The sequence below is a fragment of the Amborella trichopoda genome, chromosome 10 (genome assembly GCF_054954075.1).
Source record: "Amborella trichopoda isolate Santa Cruz 75 chromosome 10, AtrichopodaSantaCruz75HAP2 v2.0, whole genome shotgun sequence".
NCBI lineage: Eukaryota > Viridiplantae > Streptophyta > Magnoliopsida > Amborellales > Amborellaceae > Amborella > Amborella trichopoda.
The window spans coordinates 41,385,343-41,409,806 of NC_142345.1; the positions used below are offsets into that span (position 1 = coordinate 41,385,343).

Below are 24,464 nucleotides of genomic sequence, written 5' to 3' on the forward strand. Positions count from 1 at the left end.
CTTGAGTCGCTCAGTGTGCCAAAATGAGTTTTGTTGACCGCTCGTTGAAAATCCTTTATACTTTATATATATATATATATGCACTCCAAACCCCATTCATCGCTCCATTTTCTTCAAGCTCTAGCCGCGCCCAAGCCTACTGAGTTGCAGGTACATTTCTCTCCCTTTGGAGCTTTTCTCTGATCTAGGGTTTTCGTTCCATCTCCCCTTTGAGGCTTCTCTCTCTGATCTAGGGTTTTCTCTCCATCTCCCCTTAGGGGTTTCTCTCTCTGTTCTAGGTCTCTCTCTCCTTCTCTCCGTCTCCCATACCTTCGTATTTCAAAATATACCCACAAACCATCTGATCCACACCTAATCTCCTAGGCATTCTAACCAAATATCGCCAGCAGTGACGTCAAATTTCCTGAGAGGCATCCGAGCATGCCTTCCTTCGAAGCCTAATCCCAACAGGTAATTATTGTTGGCTATTTTCATATTATTATTATTTTTGGTACAATTTATTGTTAGATCTTGAGCTTTTCTTTTTAATTTCCCTTGCAGTGGTTTATGTTATTCTTGGTATTCTAGAAGATTTTTATTCTTATGATTCATTCGGAGTTATTGTGTAATATAGTTTGGTTAGGCAATTTGATTTTTTGTATAGATTGTTTATTGTGGTGTTTCTCCTGCCTGTGTATGTTTTGCACACGCTTCTAATCCAAATGCAAAGAACTTCAAAGGGAAGTCCTTTGAATACTGGAAGGAATGGAGCATAACTGTTGGCAATGATTTGGCATTTCAATGGAATTTTGTGATAAAAAAGAACTTAGTGATAGTTTATAGGCAAGCACACCATTTTATTAGAATGACAAATTTTTTGCATAACAGGTCTTGGCATGAGTGGGAAATTGGGGACGTCATTCATTTTTCACATATTAGTAACTGGTGGTGATGACAGTATTCTCTCTTTGGAAAATAGTGTTGCCATTCACCTATTAACATTAGTAAGTGGTGGTGATGACAATATTCTCTCTTTGGAAAATAGTGAGGCGATTCACCTATTAACAAAATAATTATAGGGAGAAAGAGGGATAAAATTAACCCATGTGGATATTGCCTTAAATATTAGAAAACAAAGTAATTTTAAATGATATTTTATCCTAAAAAGGAAAAAAAAGTTATAAAAAAACCACATTACTATAGATAAAATTAACTTAAGATTTCCTAGCCAAAATGTCGGTAATGCATTTTCCAGATTTCTTCCGGACATAGCCAAACAATAGCATTGTGTTTCCCAGGTTGCATCTAATTGCTACCCAAATAGTAACATTCCATTTGCAGTATTATACCAGTAATGTATTACGCCAGTCATATATTTCCCAAGCAGTATATTTCCAAGTACCCAAATGAAGTGTTGGTGAGTGGATTTGGATGGTAATCTTAATACATAGGCTTAGTAAAAGAACATGTGAAAAAGCTGAAGTACAGTTACAGGTAAGAAAAAAGAAGTTACAGGTTGAATTCAGTGAAAAAAGTGTTTGAGGACCTATCCTCCTCCTTGGTCAAATATTGGGGTTGATATTGACCTTGAGTTCTAGGGGAGCCAAGAGATGAAGGTGTGGCCAAGAAAAGTGTATTATGGTTGCAATAACATGTAGGTCACTTTAAATAAGTGTTTAGAAAATTGCCAAGTCGACCCGAGACTTAGCCAATTAAGTTGGATGAGGAGCGAGCCATGCGATTCCAACTGAAAAACCTGAAATGGCCAGAGTCCCTCTTTTTTCATGATTTTTAGAGTTTCTTTATTAAAATTGGCCTGGTTAGACGTGCTTGAGTCGGACTTAGGGGGCTCAAGCCCTGGCCCTTTGCAAGTCAGAACCTGAGTCGGGCCTTTTAAACACCACTTTAAATTAGTGTTTTCCTGGTTGTGTCTGTTACAAAAGCTTGCTTGGAGCAAGAAATCTCCCACATGGTAAATTTTTTGATGTAATTCTCAAGCTGACATCATGCTGTTGCTCTTAGATAGGATGACTTTCTCACCAAACTTAGGTTTAATAAGATGGGATGAATTGCCCACAAAAGCAACTTGATGTGGCCAAAATGGTGTTTGTTGGTGTATCGATTTGGCTGTTATCAAGTGGTAACATTATGAGTAGACTAGGGGAACATAATGTCAAGATGTGAACGGTAATATTATGAGTAGACTAGGGGAACAAAATGTCAAGATGTGAATGGAAACTTCTTAAAGGACAAAGGTACATGGTGAACAATTGAACTAACGATGGGACAAAATGGAGCACACTCTTTGCTTATGTTCTAAAATTTTTACTTTTTATTTATTTATTTATTTATTTTTAACAAGGTTACATAGGAATGGATCTTGAGACGTAGCACTATGAAAACCCAGCTGCTAAATGTTATTTTCAGCTAGAAGTGTACCCATGGAGTTGTTTTTTTGAAATTTTTTTCTTTTTATGGCTGAATGGATCTTTGAATGGTCACTGAATGCTGATAATAGTTTATGGATCTTATAATAATGGTGAAATTTTTCTGCTACAATGGAATTTTTTTTGCAATCTCCACCTCCCATTTGGTTAGACTAATTGCGAATGAGCTAAGAAATTGAAATCTCATTCTTTTAAAATTGTTATACTCTCATCGATGGATACTATAATAACGATTAAAACTGAATGCTTTCCGGTTGTCCAGGTTTGCAAAATCCCAGGTTGAACCAAACACTGTTCTAGAAATTTCTAGACAGGTTATCTTTACCAGATATCCAAATTCTCAGCATTCAAATCTCAAAAGTAGAAATTCCAGCTTCCATTTCCAACTTCTAGTTGTCAAACACGCCCTAAAAGTTTCAAGATATCTTTGTATGATTTTTTCTTGTTCTATATTGTTCTTGGGTCCTGAAGCCACTTGTCGAGCGGTTTTTTATTTGAGGGAGCTTCCTTATATACTCTTGCAGTAGCATATTAAAATACAGAGGTGTATATGCTCCCACCGGAGCATAGTATACCTGCTCTCTGCTTTGTCTTTTGACCTAACCCTCTCTCTTTCTCCTTTGAGTTCAAAGGAAAGACTTCCCCTCATTTCATTTCACACAAACCGCTTGCCTGCATTCACCTCTCTCTCTCTCTCTCTTTTCCCGTAACCCTCTGCTCATCTGTACATCTCTCTTATCATTACTCTCTCTCTTCCCATAATCCATCTTTACTCTCTCTCTCTCTCTCTCTAGCCGCCACCCCCCCCCCCCCCTCACCCCCCACAACCCCCCTGCCATTTTGTCACACCCCAAGAATTTACAATACTGATATTCCTGAGATGTGACAGTCAAAACATGTATACATTGCTGGATAGGACAAATTTACAATGACGAATTCTTACAAGGTAACAAAAGAAAGTTTAAGCACAACTACAATATCTTCCAGAGTTGATCTTGACGAGCACTCAAAATGAAACCGCAGTTATCTTGAAAAAAAATGTTTACCATAATTTGATGAGTTTGGCTACTCAGTAAGTGATCATCATAATCCTAAAAATAATCATGGTTGCAAGTTATCAATATTTCAAAAAGGAGGTCTACTAACAGAAATGCATTAACAATTTCACTTTAAAAAATGCATAATTAAGTATAATCCGAAAAATAGAAATGCATATAACATTTTAACTGCAGTGCATAATTCAAAGGATTTCACAAATTACCCTTCTGGCGTCCCAAGTAGGTCACCTATATACCGCATCAGCGTCCTGATGGGTCCACCTAATCCCTATCGACGTCCCAGATAGGTCCACTTAATCTCTATCGGCGTCCCAAATAGGTCCACTTAATCCCTGCAGGTTCACTTATACCTCACCGGCGTACCGGATGAGTCCACTTAATTCCTACCGGCGTATCGGATAAGTTCACTTATACCTCACCGGCGAACCGGATGAGTCCACTTGTATACTTAAAGTATTTCTAAATCTCTTTAAACATTCGAAAGCAGCAATATCATGTACTCAACATATCACTGGAATTATTAATATGAATTCCACTGAAACCATTAATAACAATCATTTTCAATAACACTTAAAAAATAACCAGTCAAATATTTTGGCTCAAATTTAGAAAGGTAGCAGTTCGTAAAAACATTCTAGCATAATTGTCAATCTAACATGTATAGAAAAACTCTTATAGAAATTCAAGAATACGGAATTATCACAATTTATGGGATGTCAATTCGCAAATAAACATTTCACAGACAATGCTATAATCAATTGCAAAAATATCAATTTTCAAATAATAAGGCAGTCATTTGCACATGAAATTTATAATGTCTAAATATTCAAAAACAGTAGAAAGAAATCTCACAATTTTACTAAAAGCAGAAATATCACATTTATTTCTAATAATTTTACAGTATTTAAAATTTTCTAACAATAGACAAGAAAAATAAATAAATTTATTCTTCTAAGAATTTATAGCATTTAAAATTTCTAACATAGATAAAATATCACAATTTTTATAAAAAGATTATTTTTTAAAACAATGAGGTCGCTTGCACATAAAATTTATCACACCTAAAATTCATGATAATAAGCAAAAGTAATTATTTCATTTTATTTTTAAAAAGAATGGATTATTTTTTGAGACAATGAGGTCACTTACCTATATGTCCTCCTGAGATGAGAGAGATTAAAATACTCGTTTGATTTTAAGTCAATCGTAGACTCTTTATTGTCTCAACTCACTGAGGCCGGGAAGCATCTTGTCCATTACCCACTCTAAGGTCATTGGAATAACCTTTCAAATTTTTACCAGATAGGCATTCATCCAAAAAAAAGAGTTCAGCCTAAGAGACTTCAAGACATGGAAATTGCAGCATCATATTTCTTTGATGAAGGTGGTCTTGAATGGAGATATAAAGCTCGTGGCCAAGTGAACAAAACTATCTAGAGAGAGAGAGAACAAAACTAGGTAGAGAGAGAGACTGTTACATTGAGGATTTTTCTCAGTTCTACTACACTACCTACCAAGAAGCTTGTCAATATCCTTTGAAGTGTTAGGCTTTAAAATCCTTTGAAGCCTCTACTTGGAAACGAAGAGAGAGAGAGATTGTCGAATAAAGTAAAAACACCTAAGATGCAAGGTGTTGTACAAGGAGTGTTAACATAAAGTTTTAAGATGGTGGACCTAAGGTCCACCCAAATAAAATTGAACCCTCAAGTATATTAACAATAATATCGTTTATTTATTGTTAATATAAAATTTGCAATATCTTAACGGTATAAAATTATTATTATTATTATTATCATTACTAATATCTAAGTATTATTTTATTTATTTATTTTGTATTTATTTCTGTTAACACCATTAATATTTTTATTATTGTTATTATTATTATTATTATTTTTGTTCCAAAAGTTTTAGGTCGTCACACATTTTTATATCTTTCTCTCAGAATGAACTCCATCAGGCGCTTGTCCACTATCTTCAAACCCACAAACCTCCTACTCCAATCCCCAAATCCTCTCTGTACAACCCCATTTTCCAGCCCCTGCAAAAGCCTGCATGTTTCCCCTCAATCTGCATTCTCAAGCTCCATCAGGAATAGCCCTTTCTCTGATAAAAATGGCATTTTATCCACACCCCATTTGAGCTTCAGTGCCCATCAATGGAGGGGCATTCGTGTCCAGGTGTTCAATGGAAATCTAGAGCGGGCCCTTATTGTGATGCAGAGAAAGATGGTAGCTAGTGGAATGGAGAGGCTTATTCGTAGAGTTCAGACCCACCATTTGAAGAACTCAGAGAAACGAGTTTTAGCTAAAAAGAATTTGGAAAGGAGGATACGATCTGAGGATTTGGCAAGAAAATTACAGTCTATTCTCATCAAGAAAGTCAGGTAATTTTTGTGGGTTTTCTATTCATTTTGCTATTGAGTTTTGTTTCTTAGTCAAGACTGCCTGTTGTTTCTTATGGTTATTCTTTTAATCTTGTTATGACGTTAATCTTGTTATTGAACAATGGGTGTTCACCACATGGTATTGTGTGGTGGTTGATTATTATTATTTTTCTCATATTTTCTCTTCTCTGATTTTATGTACTCGAGAAACCTTCATTAATTTCCTTTTTTTTTTAAAGATGTTATTATTGAGTTTGAGTTTGTTCCATTGATATCGGTAATTACATTTATCTGTCAGTGATTGTTAGATCACCACTTTATATTTTCCCAGTTGTTCAGGATTTCATTTAGCACCACTTTATATTTTCCCAGTTGTTCAGGATTTCATTTAGCTTATTGATCAAATTTGTATGATAACTACCTAGGCAAACAAGTTGAATTGTATGATTAGTGCCTTCCTCTCTATTCCTGGTATTTTTGTTTTATTTTTCCTTGCTGATTCCATTGATGATTCGGTATTTTGGGTCACTCTTCTTCTTTATTATGGAATAAGAATGGTACACAATAATATTTCTCTTGAGATTCAAACTTCAATTATTAATATTATGCATGTTATGCGTGATTGATTCTTAATTCGTGGATGATAATAGTCATTTCATTTACTTCTTTACAGATGAAGCTACATGCTATTCTTCACTTTTTTGGACTTTGCTGTTCAATAGTTATTTTATTTACTCCAGAAATTGGATTATGGAAATTTATAGAAATAAAGATGATTTTCTCTTGTGAATGGATTACTGTAAGGAATTTGGGAATGCTTTTTGTGTTTTCTCATATTGAAAATTTAGACTTCTGTTTAGTTTTAAAAATAAATAAATTAGACGTCTGTAAATAAATGAATGCTTAGTTAGACTTTTTCTTTACCATTAATGATTAAAAAGAAGAGCTTAGATTTCTTATAGATATTGGTTACTTATTGTTCAACCACATGGGTTCCACTAGTTATCTAAGACAATCAATGGTTTCATTGGTGGTTGGCTGTTATGCTTATATTTGGCCAGGAAATGTAAAGCCCTTGAACTATAGATATTCTTACCAACTTGCAATGAATGAGAGCATCTCATAAAAGAAGTAATGGACTTAGCTCCCAAATCTGTTCTGAATATTTGATTCATCAATACTCTAAAATTTGAGTGAAAGAAAACTCGATAAGTAAAGAAGATTGCAATTGTTGCGTAGATGGTATCTATGTAGGCCGCCCTTCATGTCTAAGTACTTCCTAAAATATCAATAGGCAGTTTACAAAAATATGGTCCGAAGACTTTAAAGAAATGATGCTTCTTACGTGATTTTACTTCATGGTCTTTCTTCCTTGAATTTGAGTCTTTTGGGATTTGAATATTATGCGTTGACACGTGATATGGATCTTAAAATTCTTGGCTCTGGTCTTTTCTTCTGTGAATTTGAGTCTTTAGGGATTTAATATTATGCATTGACACGTGATATGGATCTTAAAACTCTTGGCTATTCTCTAGTAGAATAATAGCTACGTGATCTGGAGTCCTTACCACACTATGCAATTCATGGCTGATGAATTTGAAAACTGAATGAAAGTAATTCCTTCTATGTGTGCAAGTGCAGAACTTTAGTTACACATAGGATTAAGATTAAACTCCCAATCTTAATTGAAAGTACACTTCCAGAGATGTGAGTCTCACATCCCTTGGGATGGAAAAAGACACTCCTCTTGAGTCTGTCATAACAAATGAGCACAAAAGGATGAATTGCTGTAAATTCATGTTAAAAGTACCCAAGATGAATGGCAAGGTAAGGCAGGATTGTGATAAGAGGTATCATTTTTGTAAACACCCAAGTTCCCCATCTACTTGTAGTGATGGGACTTCCATTGGTTACTTCTACTTTTCCATCAATTCAAGGATATCCTCCCTTCAATCCTTATGATTATCCTCCACTCTATCTTTAAACTTTGTCAATTCCATTCAAGTACTAAAACGCTTATATATGATGCACAGATCCATCTATTAATATGGCAATATCAACTTTTGTGATTTAATATGTATTCTACAAGTCATGGCATCAATTCATCAATCCTGATTTAGAGACATATGTAGTTCCTCCATACTCGGTGGTCCTGATGACCTGTTGGTTTAGTAATGTTTTGTGGGGCTAACTGCAGGAGGTAAGAAATTGTTGAGGTGCTCCAGGTTGTGTGTGAATTGCCTTCAATACCATCCACCTTTATGTATAAGAAGCATGGGGAAATTATATCTTTGACAAGTGTTACATGTTCCTTTGATTTTTTGGGCAAGAATGCGTTTGCAATTATCTAATAAAGAAACAAGAGAATACATATGTAGATCTTTCTTTATGTAGATCCGGTTTAACTTAAAAACATTGCTTTGTGAAAAAAAGATATTTAGCGTTGGGTGCCACTTTTATGTGTGCTTAATGTTGTGTTTATTTGTGACCCTAAATAAGGTAGGAAAACCAGAGAAAAACACCAAAAAAAAAAAAAACCAACTCCAATTTGTTAAAGAAAATATATTGTACTTATAAATTTGGGGGGTTTGTTGCATTCCCAAGTCTAGCATAGAGCTGAACTGGTCCTCTTAGACACCAGTTTATTTGGTTACAGGGGATGACTGCACTTGCATTAGAATCTCCGATCAACAACTTGGATGGAGGATTGACCACCAAGGTCTCCCGCCAGGAATATGCCCCCACTGTAGGAAAAATCGAACCGGAACGGTTAACTGGATATGGGGATGGCAGTGGTTCAACTGCCCTAACCGGTAGACCAGTTGGTTCAACTGGCCTAATCGGACAAGTCCCGGGCGGTCAAAGAAGTGTTAAAAAAATGCAAAAAAAAAAATCCAATATATTATGAAAAGTATATTTAAAGCATGATTAAACAAAGCACATCCAAATGAAGTTGAAAATTAATGAAAAAAATGGATTTTAAAGGATCAGCCCAGGGGAATTTTTGAAATTTTCCAAAAAAGATGGGAAAATGTAAAAATAAGTATTAATGGCCAAATTTCCAAAATGATGAAAATCATTAAAAAATGCGTTACAAAAAAAATTCATTATTTTTTGAGATTTTATATAATTTTTTTTTGAATTCTTTTTAAAATATCTGGCTGGTTCACCAAAGCAGCCAAAACTGGAACCGGCCATTCCGATCTAATCATGCGGTCACAAATTGAGTGGCCCGATTTTTCCTACATTGTATGGCCCCGTCTTGCTCAATTTCACTGGAGGAAGCAGAGTTCCTCATTGCGAGGCCAAACGCCTTCCTGATGAAAGATTATATCCACTAGAAATTTTTTTTTGGAGTCTAGTTTCTAGCTATTTGTGCTAGGATTTTTGGACTAACTTGAGGTTTGGGTTTTGGAAAATTTTTTTTGAGTAATTTGGGAACTTTTGTTGATTTTGGAATTTCTTTGGCTGGGTAGTTTGGTACTTTGATTTGTTTTTTACACTAGGGTTAGGGTAGGAGGGTTTCAACCTTGGGTCTCTCTCTTGTAGTTCCTCTCAGTACGTCTCCCAAGTCTCTAAGCTTTATATCTCTTCCTAACTTTCGAACCCCTTTACAAATGAGGGTTAAGGGGTTTTTATAGAACACCTTTGAAACACAGTGGATGCTCACTTTTGAGGCTGATAGGAGTCCCAAATGTTTCTCAAAGGGTAAGTTCGTTACGCCCAAAGTTGAGAAAATATCATATTTTCTTGATTTTGCTCCATAATCTTGTAAAATTCTTTGGTCAATTTACAATAATTTGAATAAAAAACTAAGATTTGAGGGAGGGAGTTTTAATCGCTTTTGTGTATTTAGAGCCAAACTTGATGACCTTTCATGCTTGTCTTCAATTTCTTCTCATTTATTCATTTATTTGCCCCAATTTAATGATTAAACTCCACAAAGTTGTAAGAAATCAACTTTGGAAAATTTGAGAACAAATTTGGGTAAAAAAATCCAAGAATTAAAGGAGTTATGATCAATTTATTGACAAATTTTCAAGGTTTAGCTATCTCAATTTTTAGTCATTTTTCAAGCTTCAATTTTTTAGTCATTTACAAGCTTCACTAGAGTTCCAAAAATCACACATGCGCACAAAAGGGGCACACACAAATATTACCGCCTTCTAGTTCCCCTTGCCAAGCTGAATTTCTTCAATATAAGCAAATATTGCGATGGCAGTTAATCGCATGGTAGTGCTTGGATTGAGGTATAAAGAAGTTCAGAAGGTAAACAAAGGCTTGAATTGCATATGATTGTGGATTTGTGGATTTGAATTCTTAGATTACATGCTTGGATGGCTACTTGTGGGATTTGTGGACAAGTTAGAAGGAAGCTTCATCTTTTCTGGCTCCTTTTCTATCTTGGTCAAGTTTGTAAAGGAGTATCTTGCTGTTATAGAGCATTAGGGCAGGCCAGCCTCTTCCCCGATTGATGATTAAGATTATGTGTTGACCTATCGTGAAGGTAGGTTGGTAGAGGATCTTCATGGTGCTGGTGTTAGGATCTCCACCATACCTTAAGCTGTTCCAACATACTTTAATATTCAATGACATTTATGAACCCCACTAGGGAACCTAACGCCCATCCTCGATGCAATGTCTTAGTTTAGACTAGATCATCATCATCATCATTATAGCCTTTTACCAATTAATTGGGATCGGCTACGCGAACCTTGGTTTGCCATTCTGCTCTATTAAAGGCCATACCCTCAGTGAGGCCATAGTTCTTCATATCTTCCGAAATACTTCCAACCACGTTCTTTTGGGCCTACCCCTTGCCCTTTTAAGTCCTTTCACATGAACTAACCCGCATTTCCTAATAGGTGCTGTACTTGGTCGGCGCCACATATGGCCAGCCCACCTAAGTTTACTCTCTCTCATCTTATTACCTAGTTTAGACTAGATAATAGATCAAATTTTTATGATGGGACTTGAGTCCTTATTAGTTTTATTAGATGCCTTTACGCATTGTTTTTTTTTTTTTTTGAGAATGTTAACCTTATGCCTTTACACATTGTTTAGTTCACTAGTTGGAGTGTCTCACGAGCTCATTTCTGGGACTGTTGTTTCGCATTGGCAAGTCCCATAGTGAGTAATTTGGTACCATTGATTGAGAGATCCAAAGCCATAAAAAGAGATAATCAAGCGTGCGCTAGCCGATTGATGGCCATGAAATTAGCATTTACTCTTTATAGATGGCTATATTGCTTTCAATGTTTAAGAATATGGAAGGCACCACCTAGGTGAGTCCCATAGTAATTATTTGGGACTATTGATGAGGGATCCAAAGCCATAAAAAGGGAATCAAGAGTGCACCAGGAGATTGGTGGCCATGAAATTAACATTTACTCTTTATAGATGGCTATATTACTTTCAATGTTTAAGAATATGGAAGGCACCACCTACGTGGCTAGGGGCGCCTAGACGGGCTTTCCATGATTGGGATGCCCCAAAGATAGAGGGCAGAAAAGAGTGGTGGGAGCATGATGTTATATATATATATATATATATATATATATATATATATATGGGAAAGATCCTGTCAACCCACTAGTTGATGGAATAGTATAAGCCCAACCGCTCAAATTGAATCTGGGCCGATCTGATGATCACAAGTGCAGTTTGTATTTAAATTTTAATATTTTTTCTATAAATTCAAAATTACTTGAAATTTGGAGCATCCATTCTGCGCCCAAGGCACACTTAATAAAAATATGAAAGAATTATTTGTAAAATATAAATTATCCAAATACCCCTTGTAACTTTCAGGGGTATTTTGGTTATTTTTTTAATAAATTATGTTTTTAATATTTTTATTAGGTCCACTTTTCAAGAGTAAATGCTCAAAATTTCAAATGAATAGGATTTATAAAAAAATAATAATTCAAATTCAAATACAAAATGTAGTCGTGAGCCCCTAGATCGCTTCAGATTCAATCTGCATTGGGCGTTAATTGTAGTTGTCAGTTAGCGGGCTGACCTCAGACTCTCCCTTTATATATATATATATATATATATATATATATATATATCATCATTATCATCAGAGCCTTGTCCCTACTATTTGTGTCAACTGCACAAATCCTGGTCCGCCATTCTACCCTCCCAACTATTTGGATCCTGCTGTAGTTAATTCCCAGACTGATGCCCTTCCCTTTCGAAGTCTTTTGATGTGGATGTGTATTTGGGATTTGTACAGTATCTGAACTTGCAAGTTGCTCATTATAGGGATCTATGATAGTTTTGTTTTGCTTTGTAATTAAAAACCAGCCAAGTATTTAACTAAAGTTATCCAAAATTGTGGGCAGATATTAATAAGCGTGTTCTCTGTTTAATCCATGGACCCGGTTTCTATGCGGCCAAGCCTGCATATGTAGAATACGGGCCTATTAAAAAATATATTTTTGAGATGGATATTTGGACTTAATTTTTAAGTACATGTATCTCTAACATGGAGATCATGAATATGAAAAAATAAGTAAATTTTAAAAACAGAAATAATAATTCTAGTAAGAAAACATTTGGACCGTTAGTTTCCATTGTTTTTAGATGGAACACCTACTTACATCCATCTTTAAGATGGATGCTTTACACTTTTTGGACCGCATATGTGGTCATGCGGTCCAGCCCATATGAAACAATTTTCCTTATTCCATTCATACATGCGCCATATTGAGATTAAATGCTTTAGTGCGACTCTGCAGGAAGGTTTACAGTTTAAACAATCATTTGTCTCCCTTCTAATGACCTTGTTATGGCAACCTAGGTGACTTTTGGTGCGACTTCTGGCTGATTTAATAGCTTTGCCATGTTTTTTGTGGTTCGACTTTGGAGGATTAAATGATCTCCTTGGTTGTCCAGAAATTTTAATATGTAAAAAAATGCGCATCTTCATGAAGGTTTTATCTTATGTAGTTAAGATTTCAGATTTTCTTACTGTAATGTCCTGTAAAATGAATTTCGTGTTGTAAAAGTAAATATTAATGTCAAGAATTTAGATTTCCTTTGCATGTGGGGACGCACTTCCTAGGCATCCTGTTAATTACATCCATGGCCATCATCTTTGACTCTTCAAGAAAGAAAGTTGAGAGACGATGTAGAAATGAAAATAGGGATCACTCATATGATGTAGTTTTTCTCATTTACTGATTTTCTAGTTTTGTTATGGGCATGTATTCATAGCGCATGTATACAAGATAAAGTATAAACTATTTTTGAATGCGAGATCAAGCATAAAGTTGGTCCATGCCTACGTACTTCTAGGTCATAGAAGTTACTCCTGTTATAGTGAATGCTAAGAAAAGAGTTCGAGAGACAAAATACCCACGATGTTCACTTCTCTTCAAATGATAATACTCTTTACACAGATATTGAGACTCTTAACAGAACCCAAATATTTGGGGTAAGGCTCAGATGATGACAATGATGTTGGAACTCTCTACATGGGACCCATAACTATCTGATTAATGTACGTGCTGAAGCTTTGTCATGTTTTGTACTAGAATTTCATAGACAAGACAAAGGTGACCTCGCTTCCTAAAATCATGCACCACAAGGATCTAAGTTCATATGATTGTTTTCCCTTCAATGGATTCTGGCTAAAATTCCAACTTCACATAATGACCGAAACACCTCTCAAGCTTGTCCATGATTCAAAAATCCTAATGTACTTTCAATTGTCTCGTAATGTAAAAGGTAAAAAAACAATTTGATTTCACAAGCAGTTCATTTTACTTTCTATTCAACCATTGATCACTCTTATCTATTACTTCTCAAACATTATAGTTCTGTTTTCATAGTTCATTGATGACTAAGAGCCAATCTATTAGCCTTGCTTGGAGACCTTATTTATATCTGCTTCTCCTTCATGCTTTCTTTAAGGGGACTTTTACTCTCAGAGTGGACTGTGGCATCTTCAATAGTCTATTGGGTCATCACGGCCTAATGAAATGATGGAAGTTGTCATGGAGAAAGCGAGACCCACCCCAGTAGGACATGATTGCAAAGATGGATCCCACTCTCTCTACATCATTGTTCATGATTTCGTTGGACAGTGATGACCCAATGGACTACAATTTTCTGGTCAATTCGCTAATGATTTTTTGTCCCCCAATATTGTGCATTTCTTTTCTTCATATAAACATTGTGCATTTCTTGCTTCACTTGGTTAATATGCAATCAACATGCAAAGGGCAATGTTGGCACCATGTTTTAAAAACATGTTCGGTGACCGGGATCACCCCTTGGGAAAACCAGTCTAGATTGCTGATCCGACCTAGTGATTTGGCAAATAAAAAGTTAAAAAAATCAGGAATAAAAATTGAAAAAATATTAAAAAAATAAAGTGGGAACTAGCTGTATCCTGCTAAATATTTGGAATCGGCCAGTTCTTGATATTTAGCGGGTTCTGGATCGGCCTAACCAATTCCCAATCCAAAATGGCCGGTTCCAATCCGGGTCACCAATTTTTAAAACCATGGTTGGCACATATAAAAATAAATATGGGACATGAGGATGCTATTGAGTGCCAATGCATTTCCGACGTGAATCTAAAGCTTGGTAGGAGATGCTGAACTAGTATGTATTTGTAATGTATGTAAGCATGCATGTATGCATGCATTGAATGTATGTATGTACGCATGTATTGCATGTGTACATATGTATATATGTCTAGTATGTATTTGTAAAGTAAGTGCACATTATCGCATGCATTGGATGTATGTATGTATGCATGTATTGCATGTGTACATATGTACATACGTCTTGTTAGTGTTTGAACTTGAGACATAAATGGTACTAAGAGCTTCGAACCACCTGACAGACAATAGTGGTTCACTGCGACTTGTTTGTGTTGTGTTTGATTCACTCTTTTGGAGCTGTAGTAAGGAATCTCCACATGTGGTTTTGTGCTATCTTCTGAAACAAAGAGACATTGCATTGCTGGCATATCCTCACTCTCACTCTCTCTGTCTCAAAAGACAAAAAAACACGCACAGACACACACACTGTGTTCTCCTACTTATTAGTTGAGTTGCCATGCTTGTTTGGATCGGTATCTGATTTTTTTTCTTCGTACATGTATAGATCACTGAACGTTTTCGCTCATGATTTTCTTGTCTTCACATGTTACAGGGGTCTTTGAGGACAACTTTAAGGGTATTCTTCATGTCGTTCACTGGGATATTTGTGCCCTTGGGGCAATCTGAATCGTCTCACACAGATATTTGCAGCTTTCATCCTGAAGTGACTCGCTAATCTGTATTTCCTTATGGAATCATATGGAAACATGGTTATCCAAAATGTAGGCATAAAAAGTGATTAGTGGTAAATATCTCTCTCTCTCTCGGTTTAGTCTCTGGGCACAGTCATCAACTCTTTAGGCCCACAGTTCTGCATTCTTGACTTTAAAGTTTTGATTCGAACTTGAGAGAAAAAAAGAATCCATCTCACCCCCCTGATGATTGTGTTCTCTCCCTCACTGTGTTCAACGAGTTGGAGGACCCTCATTATCACTCCGGCGAATGGTTATGTTTTAAAATTTTAGCCTTCCCTCTTAAAAGGAAGGGAACTATTTGTTTTTTCGTCTTTGGTTTTTTGGAATTAAACGTAGGAGTTGTCATTACACAATTTGTGTGTGCAAGAAAAAGTTTACTTTCTATCTACCAGGGACCAAGATCCATTTTGGACGGATCAATAACCCAGGTGGTTTTGTGCAATTCTCTTCCTTGGCTTGCATGGAAGGTTAAATTTGTACGGAAAAGGCTTCCAAATGGGCCTATTGGGTTCTAGCTGGTGCTGGAATCTCTTATTCCATAATGGTTGTGGTTTATAAGGTGTCAAGCTTAAGTAATCAAAGTAACTTGTCGGAAGATGCATTTCGAACTCCAATTATAAAAAGGATTGTATTTTATGAGACTATTTATTTTTGATACAAAGTGGTCACACTTATTTTCAGCTATTTGATGTGAAATTTTATAGTTTGGGTGTTTAACAAAGTTTAAAAAAAATTATTTTAAAGTTTGTTCTTGATTCAAACGATCAATTTTACATCTCATGGTCAAGATTAATGAGGACTACTTTATATATGGTAAATAGTCTCATTCCGCACTTTTCTATTATAAAATTGAAAGATACAAAGCTTGCTGTTGGAGCTGATTAAAAAATATTTGAAATTTTGAGAACGAATGGTCCATGTTATAACATAGAATTGTTTCTGGAGAGTTTTCCGATATCGGAAATTGCCATTTTGGTCCAAAATAGAATATTCCTATTAATGTGAGGAGTTACCACTTGATTGGATGGTCCTGATCCACACACTTTGTTTGATCCCTAGTTTGGTTCTGCACCATCCTTTTAATTCTAACTGAAATCTAACTGAGATATTTGTTATGTGAAGAAATTTCTCAAATATCAAAGTCTGTGTGGAATATGTATTGGGAAGCCAAACGCTAACGGAGACGAGAGAAATTGATTGTTTAGTGATGGGGTAGCAGTTTGCTTGTATTTGAAGTTTTGAGATATGGAAATCTGTGGACTGGGATGGGATCACAGGTTGGCTGGCTCAGCAAGAAAACGGATGTACGTTAGACCATCTCAATTGATGAGTTAGCAGTTTGTGGTTCTACATAATAAAAGGAAGTCACAATCTAGAGAGAGAGTTAGACCATCTCAATTGATGGGTTAGCAGTTTGTGGTTCTAGATGATAAAAGGAAGTCACAATCCACGGCGAGAGAGAGAGAGAGAGGCCAAAGGATAAGGCAGCCCAATGCGGACAGATGTGATTTTAATTTTTGATGATTAAGAGGTAGGACTGTGCAAACTGTTCTTTTGATAATTAAGTTTGGCCCAATCCAATTTCAGAGAGCTACTCATACTGGTTTTTTTATTCTGGTGAGGTTGGTTCATGTTTAATGAGGCCAGGCTCTAGGGAGGAAGTAGCCCTTTCTCTCTAGGCTTTCCTGATATGACAAGTGAGACCCACCTGTTCCAACACCTCACATGCAATATAGAGAGAGAGGGCTTCACATTAGTTACCATTATTATGCAACATCTTTTCAAAACAACCACCTATCTCTAAGGCACTTTAATAGGTCTTTGGGGTTTGCTTCCATCTTCTAGTGTTATGGTAATTGTTATTCTTGGATAATTAGCATCTTGTCATACTCTTCAAGTTCCATGGGGACTGGATACCCATCCTTTAGAGATATATATAGTTTAGAGAGAGAGACATGGGTCTAAGGTTAGAGTCATAAAATGGAAATACAAGGCCCTGACCTAATGTCGAAAGTGTTTGCCAAAATGGAATGAGTTGCCTGGTCCTACTAATCCAATTCCAAATGGATCCCCAAAGGTTTTTCCTTCTAGATGGCCTTGCCTACTTCTTAGCTTACACAAGTTGTTGCATCACTCTTATTTGGGTGCGGTTTGTATAGAGCCTAAGCTATAAACAATCAAATCAGAACCTACCTTCAAGTAGTGTCAGGAAATGTGGTTTTATTACTGAAAATCTTTATAATAGCCTTAAAATATATTTTCATATTTATTTATAAAGTTTAAAGTTTTAAAAATAGTGTAGATGGACAGATCTATAAAAACTTAAAAATCTTAAAAATTGACGTTCTAAAAATACGTTACAAAATATACTATTTCAAAAACTTGAAATTCATTTTTTTCTCATGTTCATACATCGTGATGTCGAGATGATCAATTTGAAGATATTTGGGCATCAAAACAACCTCTTCTAGTGAACTTTTTGAGATAGGCTCAAATTTGATTGTTTAGAGCCTCGGCTCTATATACACCTTTCCCCTTTTATTTTCCCCCGGTCAAAATCCTATCCTAAATACCAGGAAATAGGTACATTCCAAATGTGTGTGTTTGAGAGAGAGAGAGAGGAGAGAGAGTGTGTTGTGTGTATATGTGTTTGAGAGAGAGTGTGTGTGTGTTTTTTTTTTACGAGGAGGTAGAGAGAGAGACTCAAACCAAAAATGTGAGAGATGGACATAAAAACAACCACTTCAATTAGAGAGACAAAATAGTGAGACCGACACTTAAAAGGGAAGGTTTTTATGCTTCCCATATAGCATAGAAGTTTTATCATCCTTTTACCATCTAGCTTCCAATTTTGATCAAGAGAGCCACTCATTGTTTATTTTATTTTTAGCTTTTTTTATACAAATTGTATGAATATGAAATTCGATACGTGTCATCTTCTCATTGGGGCGCACCTATAAAAAATATTAAAAATAATATTTTGATAAAATATAATGACCAAAATACCTTTTAAAAATTTCAAAGGTATTTTGGTCATTTTATTTTATTGAAAATATTCTTTTTTATATTTTTCTCTAGTGCGAGTTTAATAAAAGAATGGATGACTAAAAATTTGGTGTCAAAATAGTTTATAGAAAAAAATTTAAAATAAAATAGTCTAGAGATGTGACATTGTGATTGGAACAATCTTAACCCTCCATTCAAAATGGACGGTTGGATAAGGAGAAAGATAGAACTTTTATATTATAGAGAAAGCTTGCCCGATACTTAAAACTACTTAGAGAGAGAAAGAGAGAGGATTTATAAACAATTTATTAGGATAGAGTCAAAAGGTCTCTTGAAACTAAACTATTAGAGATTTGCACACGGCACTACTACTTGAAAGCAATTTGAGAAACGAACTTCCTAGATACACATTTAAAAACTAGTTTATAAAGCAATTTGAGAAACGAACTTCCTAGATACACATTTAAAAACTAGTTTATACGAGAGAGAGAGAGATTGATTTTGTAAAAACAATCTAGGAGGAACAACATTTGAACTAATATATGGTGTTATAATGTTGTTTAAAAGTGACTTTAAATAAGGGGTGTTGTTGACCAAGGTATGTGGCCACCCTAGAAAGCACAAGCTACGAGTCTGAGCAACACCAAAGACCATCAAACAATTCTAGAATGCGTGGTCCCCATACCGTTGCCCCCAAACACTTAAAAATAAAAGAAACAGTGGAAAAACAAAAGATAAAAAATGGCCCAACATTCTCTCTCTATCAATCTAATCTCACTCAAAATTGGATACTTCACATGTTAATCATGTGAAGATGAGATTAGTCAAAATTAATCCCCACCTTTTTGAAATAATCCGCCGGAGGGCCCGCAAATCCGAAGAGAGAGAATAGCAAAAATACCCCTCCCGAAAGCCAGAGATGAAAATGCTCGTTCATGGAAAAAAAAAAAGACAAAAAATGCCCCTCTCCAAATTTCTCATCCATGAGGAAACAGAGGGAATCCACTAGGCCATGCATAGGGAGTGGTGTGGGGCCCACCCCAGTGGTTAGTGGGTGGGACCCACGGGTGTCATGAGGCCAACCGACTGGGGCATATAGCGTAGCGTAGCGTAGCGTTGCTCACCCATGGAAATGGAATGCAAGCTAGTGTGGGTGGTGGGGGCACCCTGACATAGACACCCACCCATGGGGGGCAATGTGGCCATCACACCCGTATCTTCCCCAATCTCTTAGATAAGGAGAGGCATGGTAGAGGTCTATTGGAAAGACAATTACACATGTTCTAGAGAGAGAGAGAGAGAGAGAGAGATGATATTTTCCATAGAAAATAGAGAGAGACTTTTCATCTGAGAGGGAGAGATTTTGCCATCTCTTGGATGAGGAAGTAGGAGGTTTAGGGTTCACACTCAAAAGGGAATTTTTCTTTTTAGAGAGAGAAAGAGTGCGCAACATTTTCGAACAACATGTGGATTGGTTTGAGAGAGGGATTGATAATTTGGAACGGTGACCATCACATCTTTCGTAGCAATGTTTTGAAAAATGGCAAATATCTGGGCAGTAAGGATGTCGCGGTTCTTAGCATGGAATCGTTAGGTTTTGTCATAGAACCAGATGATTCTATCAGAGAAATCGACTGTCCATATCATAGGGCAAATCACACATAATTTAACTTTTGATATATTGTTTAACATTTTAGCAATTTTTACCAGAACTCTCATCCGATCCGAATCAAAATCACAAACTCAGACCAATTAACTAGAGGCCCATCCAAAATGAGATTCCAAGTTTCAAAATACTGTTTGAGAGAGAGAGAAGGAAAGGGGTTCGGGCATCGGTGCTTGGAGTTATAGCCTTTTTAAGGTCTTGACACTAAGATTTTCCAATGGTTCTCTCAATCGCAGTCTAAGTGAATGAAAACACGTACTCGCCGAATCTCTGTGACCTAGGATCTCGAGTCATTGTCCGCAGAGTCACGAAACCCTGAATCATGAGGATTGAAGTTGTGTAGCTACAAACCAAGTGGGTTAAAAGTTATCCCAAGTCAAGGATTGGTATGAGGCTAGGGCATAAGTGATTTCTGTTATTTTTATGGAAAAAGTTTTTATGCTTCCTTTACAACATAGAAGTTCTATCCTCCCCCTACCATCGAGCTATCCAATTTTGATCAAGAGACCCCCACTCACCGTTTGATCTTAGATCTGACATCTCAAAGTATTTTATTTTTAGTTTTTTTTTATATACAAATTATATGAATATGAAATTTGGTACGTGTCATCTTCTCATTGGGGTGCACCTTTAAAAAATATTAATTTTTTTATAAAATATAATGACCAGAATACCCCTTGACACTTTTCAAAAGTATTTTGGTCATTTTATTTTATTGAAAATATTTTTTTTATATTTTTCACTAGTGCGAGTTTAATAGAGAAAGGGACGTCCAAAATTTGGTGTCAAAATAGTTTATAGAAAATAAAAATAAAAATAAAATAGTGTAGAGACATGATATTGTGATTGGGAAAATCTTAGCCCTTCATTCAGAATGGATAGTTGGATAAGGGAGAGGATAGAACTTCTACACTGTAGGAGAAGCATAAAAAGCTTGCCCTATTTTTATTAGATGTCCATTTATAGATCAGACCATTGTCTACATTCGATTCTAAATATAGCCCTAGTCAAGAATCCTCCACATAAAGTCCTATCCTCCATTCACACCATTAACTTGTCAGAAAAACATAAAATAAAATTATATATATATATATATATATATATATATATATAGGGAAAAGATGTTGTATGCCCAGGTACGTATTGCTACGCTTAAATTGAACCTGGACCGATCTAATGATCACGAATGTCCAATAATATTTCAATTTTATTTTATTTTATACAAATCCAAATCATTTAAAATTTTAGGCATGTGTTCTTAAAAAATATGTGAATCTACGAAAAATATTTTAAAAAAATTTACATGAAATAAATTAAACAAAATACCTCCAAAAATTTCGGGGGATGTTTTGGTCAATTATTTTGTGAATTTTTTTAATAAATTTTTATTAGATACGTTTTGATGAGAAAAACACATGCCTAAAATTTCAAGTAATTTGGATTTGTATAAAAAAATTAAAATTCAAACACTATCAGATAACCATAAGCATCAGATCGATCACAAAATGACTTAGATTCATCCTGAGCCATTGGCGTATGGGGATAGAGCCGAAATTGGGATGGTAGCGATATTTTTGAATTTGGATACAAGGCTTATCAGAGAGCGGGTGGGGGACATTGGTAGGAGGCTAGGATGAGAGTGTAGGACAAGAACATGAAACTAATATTGGACCCTTTCCCACGTGCCCACCCTTAAATGACAACCATCATCATCTAAGAATCCCTTTCTCTCTCTCTAAAGTGCCCTCTCTCTCCCACAAGATGAGTAACGAAGTGTGACGTTTATGGCACCCTCACGTAGTTAAGCATCTTATATGTGCGGGCCGGGTCTCGTCCGTTCACTTACGTAACAAAATTGCCTACGCTAGTTTGTCAAAAGGACAAAACTCATCGTTTTGCGCCGCCCTCAAATACTCACGTTTCCCCTCTCTCAATAAGACACAAGAAAACGCTTTCCATCTCTACCAATGGTTTAAAAAACGGATCGGTGACCCGGATCGGGCTTCCAAAAAATCGATCCGGATCGGCGAATCGACGATTCGGATCGAGAATCGGTCAGAATAAAGCTTAAAAAAAATTCGAAAAAATTATTAAAATTCATTATTAATATTATTTTTTAGGAATTCAATAAAAAATGAAGGTACTCCATTAAGAATTTTCATGTTTTTGAATGAATATGCGAATATTGATATGTTCTTTCCCTGCATGAACCGCCATTCAGCATTTAATTTACAGTATTTCGTGCTCATCCCTACACTGTTGCTGTTGGGACTCGATATGTGAATAATATGGCTGGGATAGGGTGGCCTCAGAATCATCATCTCTCTCATTTTCTCTTTGAATAATATGGATTAAAAAAAAAAAAAAACGAATTTTCAAAAAAATCGATCATGGATTAAAAAAAAAATCACAAATTTTCAAAAAATTCTATCATGGATTACAAAAAAAAATTCGATCATGGATTAAAAAAAAAAAATCACAAATTTTCAAAAAATTCAATCATGGATTACATAAAATTCGATCATGGATTACATAAAATTCGATCATGGATTACATAAAATTCGATCATGGATTACATAAAATTCGATCATGGATTACATAAAAAAACAAACAAAAAAAAACAAAAAATTCAATCATGGATTACAAAAAAAGAAAAAAACAGTTCGATCATGGATGACAAAAAATTCAATCATGGATTATAAAAAACTTTATCATGGGTTACAAAAAAAGCAAAAAACAAAAAATTCAATCATGGATTACAAAAAAAAAAACAAACATTTCGATCATGGATTACAAAACAAAAACAAACATTTCGATCATGTATTACAAAACATTCGATCATGGATTACAAAAAATTCTATCATGGGTTACAAAAAAAAAAAAAAAAACAAAAAAAGCGATCATGGATTACAAGAAAAGAAAACAAACATTTCGATCATGGATTACAAAAAATTCTATTATGGGTTACGAAAAACCAAAAAATTCGATCATGGATTACAAAAAAACAAAAACAATTCGATCATGGATTACAAAAAAATCGATCAAGTATTACAAAAAAAAAAAAAAAAAAACCGTACGGACTTCCCGATTCACTGTTCGGACTCGCCGATTCCGTACAGTGAATCGGCGAGTCACTGTGCAGAATCGTCCGGTTCTCTCTAGAACCGGACGATTTCCGATTTTTCAACCGATCCGGTCCCTTTTCGTAAATTCCGAGTCGAACCGGGCGAGTCCGGTTCGACTCGGCGTTTTTTAAAACGCTGATCTCTACTAACGTGAATTGTATTCCAGGCCGGTCTTAAAAGAGTCGGCGACCCGGCCGGACTGGAATCGGCTTGGAGTGGAATGTGAATTGTTTGGGCTAGTTCTATTTAAATATCAAGAACTGGCCACGTTCTTTTAGAAATCACCCAACACTTGCCAGTTTTCTAGAAATCAGTTGGTTCTGACCCGTTCTCTAATAGAATCGGTTTATATGTCAGGTATTCGGTTTCATTTTATTTTTTAAATTTTTTTTAAAAATATTAATTTTTCTTTGCCAGATCACTATCGTAGATGGCCTGGTGCGATTAGTTTTTCAAAAGCAGTATTTTTAAACCTTGATATGTCTCCATATCTCTCTCTAAAATTGTTTCGGGCTTCTCTCCTTGTGCATGCATCTGGCTGGTCTCGCTCTAAAACACCCAAGTTTTTTTTTTGGGTAGATTAGTGGGGGAATACGAGTCCCGATCTAGTTTTAAAAATAATTAGTGGTTTTCGAATGCGTTAGTGGGAATGAAAACTTAGACCGTTAGGTGAGGCTCAACCATTGTTAGAAATCCCAAGCGATCTGACCGCTAACTGTCCAGTTAGATCGTAACCGGCCAGTAGCCGGTTTCAGTTTTAGTAATCGACCAGTATTTGAAAAAATGAGTAATTTAAAAACTACATATAAATTCTTAAAAATAAGAAATTTGATTTGTAATATATTTTTTAATATTCATAACATTATGGTAAAGATTAAAAATTGTTTTCATCATTAATACTCACTTTAATTCGAAAATCGATTTGCTAAAATATATTTTCCATTAATTTTCAATTTTATTTAAATATATTTTGTTTTAATCATTCATTATATTATACATTTTTAATATTGTAGTAGATTTTTTTTTATCTTTTTTATTTTTAATACTTTTTTAACCACTAGGGATTTGTCCGACTAGAATGACTGAATCGGCCCGACTTAATAATTAGACCAATTAAACCGCTTCGGGACCATTTCTAGTTAACCGTCCGGTTGAATTTTGCAAACCCTCGGCTTAAGCGTTCATTACACGATCATGGAACCTAACCTACTTGGAGCACCGCAAATGTCGTGTTTTTGCCGCCTTTGATGTTATCTTCGTCATTTTTAGATTTCAGGGGAAGAGGCTACGCATTAACACTGACAATAGTGTACCCACTTGGAGCCGTCTTAATTGACCTACTTTGGACACGACCCAAGTTTTTCAAAGTAAACTGACTAAAATGCCCAAAATCTCATGCTTAAGATTCTTCGGAATTTGAGGTTCACGGACTTGAACATAGAAAAAAGTCACTCTAAAATTAATGGGAAGATGCAATTTTGGTC

The 24,464-nt window shown here is 35.5% G+C and overlaps 1 protein-coding gene across 2 annotated transcripts; it reads left to right on the forward strand.

Annotated features, from left to right (window-relative positions):
* Nucleotides 1–98: 98 nt before the first annotated feature.
* Nucleotides 99–15,536, forward strand: LOC18433929 (Ribosomal protein S21 family protein). Of its 2 annotated transcripts, XM_088849007.1 has the most exons (5): nt 99–150; nt 364–450; nt 2,689–3,372; nt 5,427–5,867; nt 15,042–15,536. In XM_088849007.1, the coding sequence occupies exons 4-5, from the start codon at nt 5,428–5,430 to the stop codon at nt 15,049–15,051; spliced, it is 450 nt and encodes a 149-aa protein (XP_088705133.1). In that variant the 5' UTR covers nt 99–150; nt 364–450; nt 2,689–3,372; nt 5,427; the 3' UTR covers nt 15,052–15,536. The 2 variants fall into 2 exon arrangements, with proteins under 2 accessions (XP_088705133.1, XP_088705134.1); XM_088849008.1 differs by lacking the exons at nt 2,689–3,372; nt 15,042–15,536 and having other exon boundaries at nt 5,427–5,871.
* Nucleotides 15,537–24,464: the final 8,928 nt, after the last annotated feature.

Coding starts and splice junctions, on each gene's coding strand:
- LOC18433929 (XM_088849007.1), top strand. CDS start 5,428: ATGAACTCCATCAGGCGCTTGTCCACTATCTTCAAACCCACAAACCTC.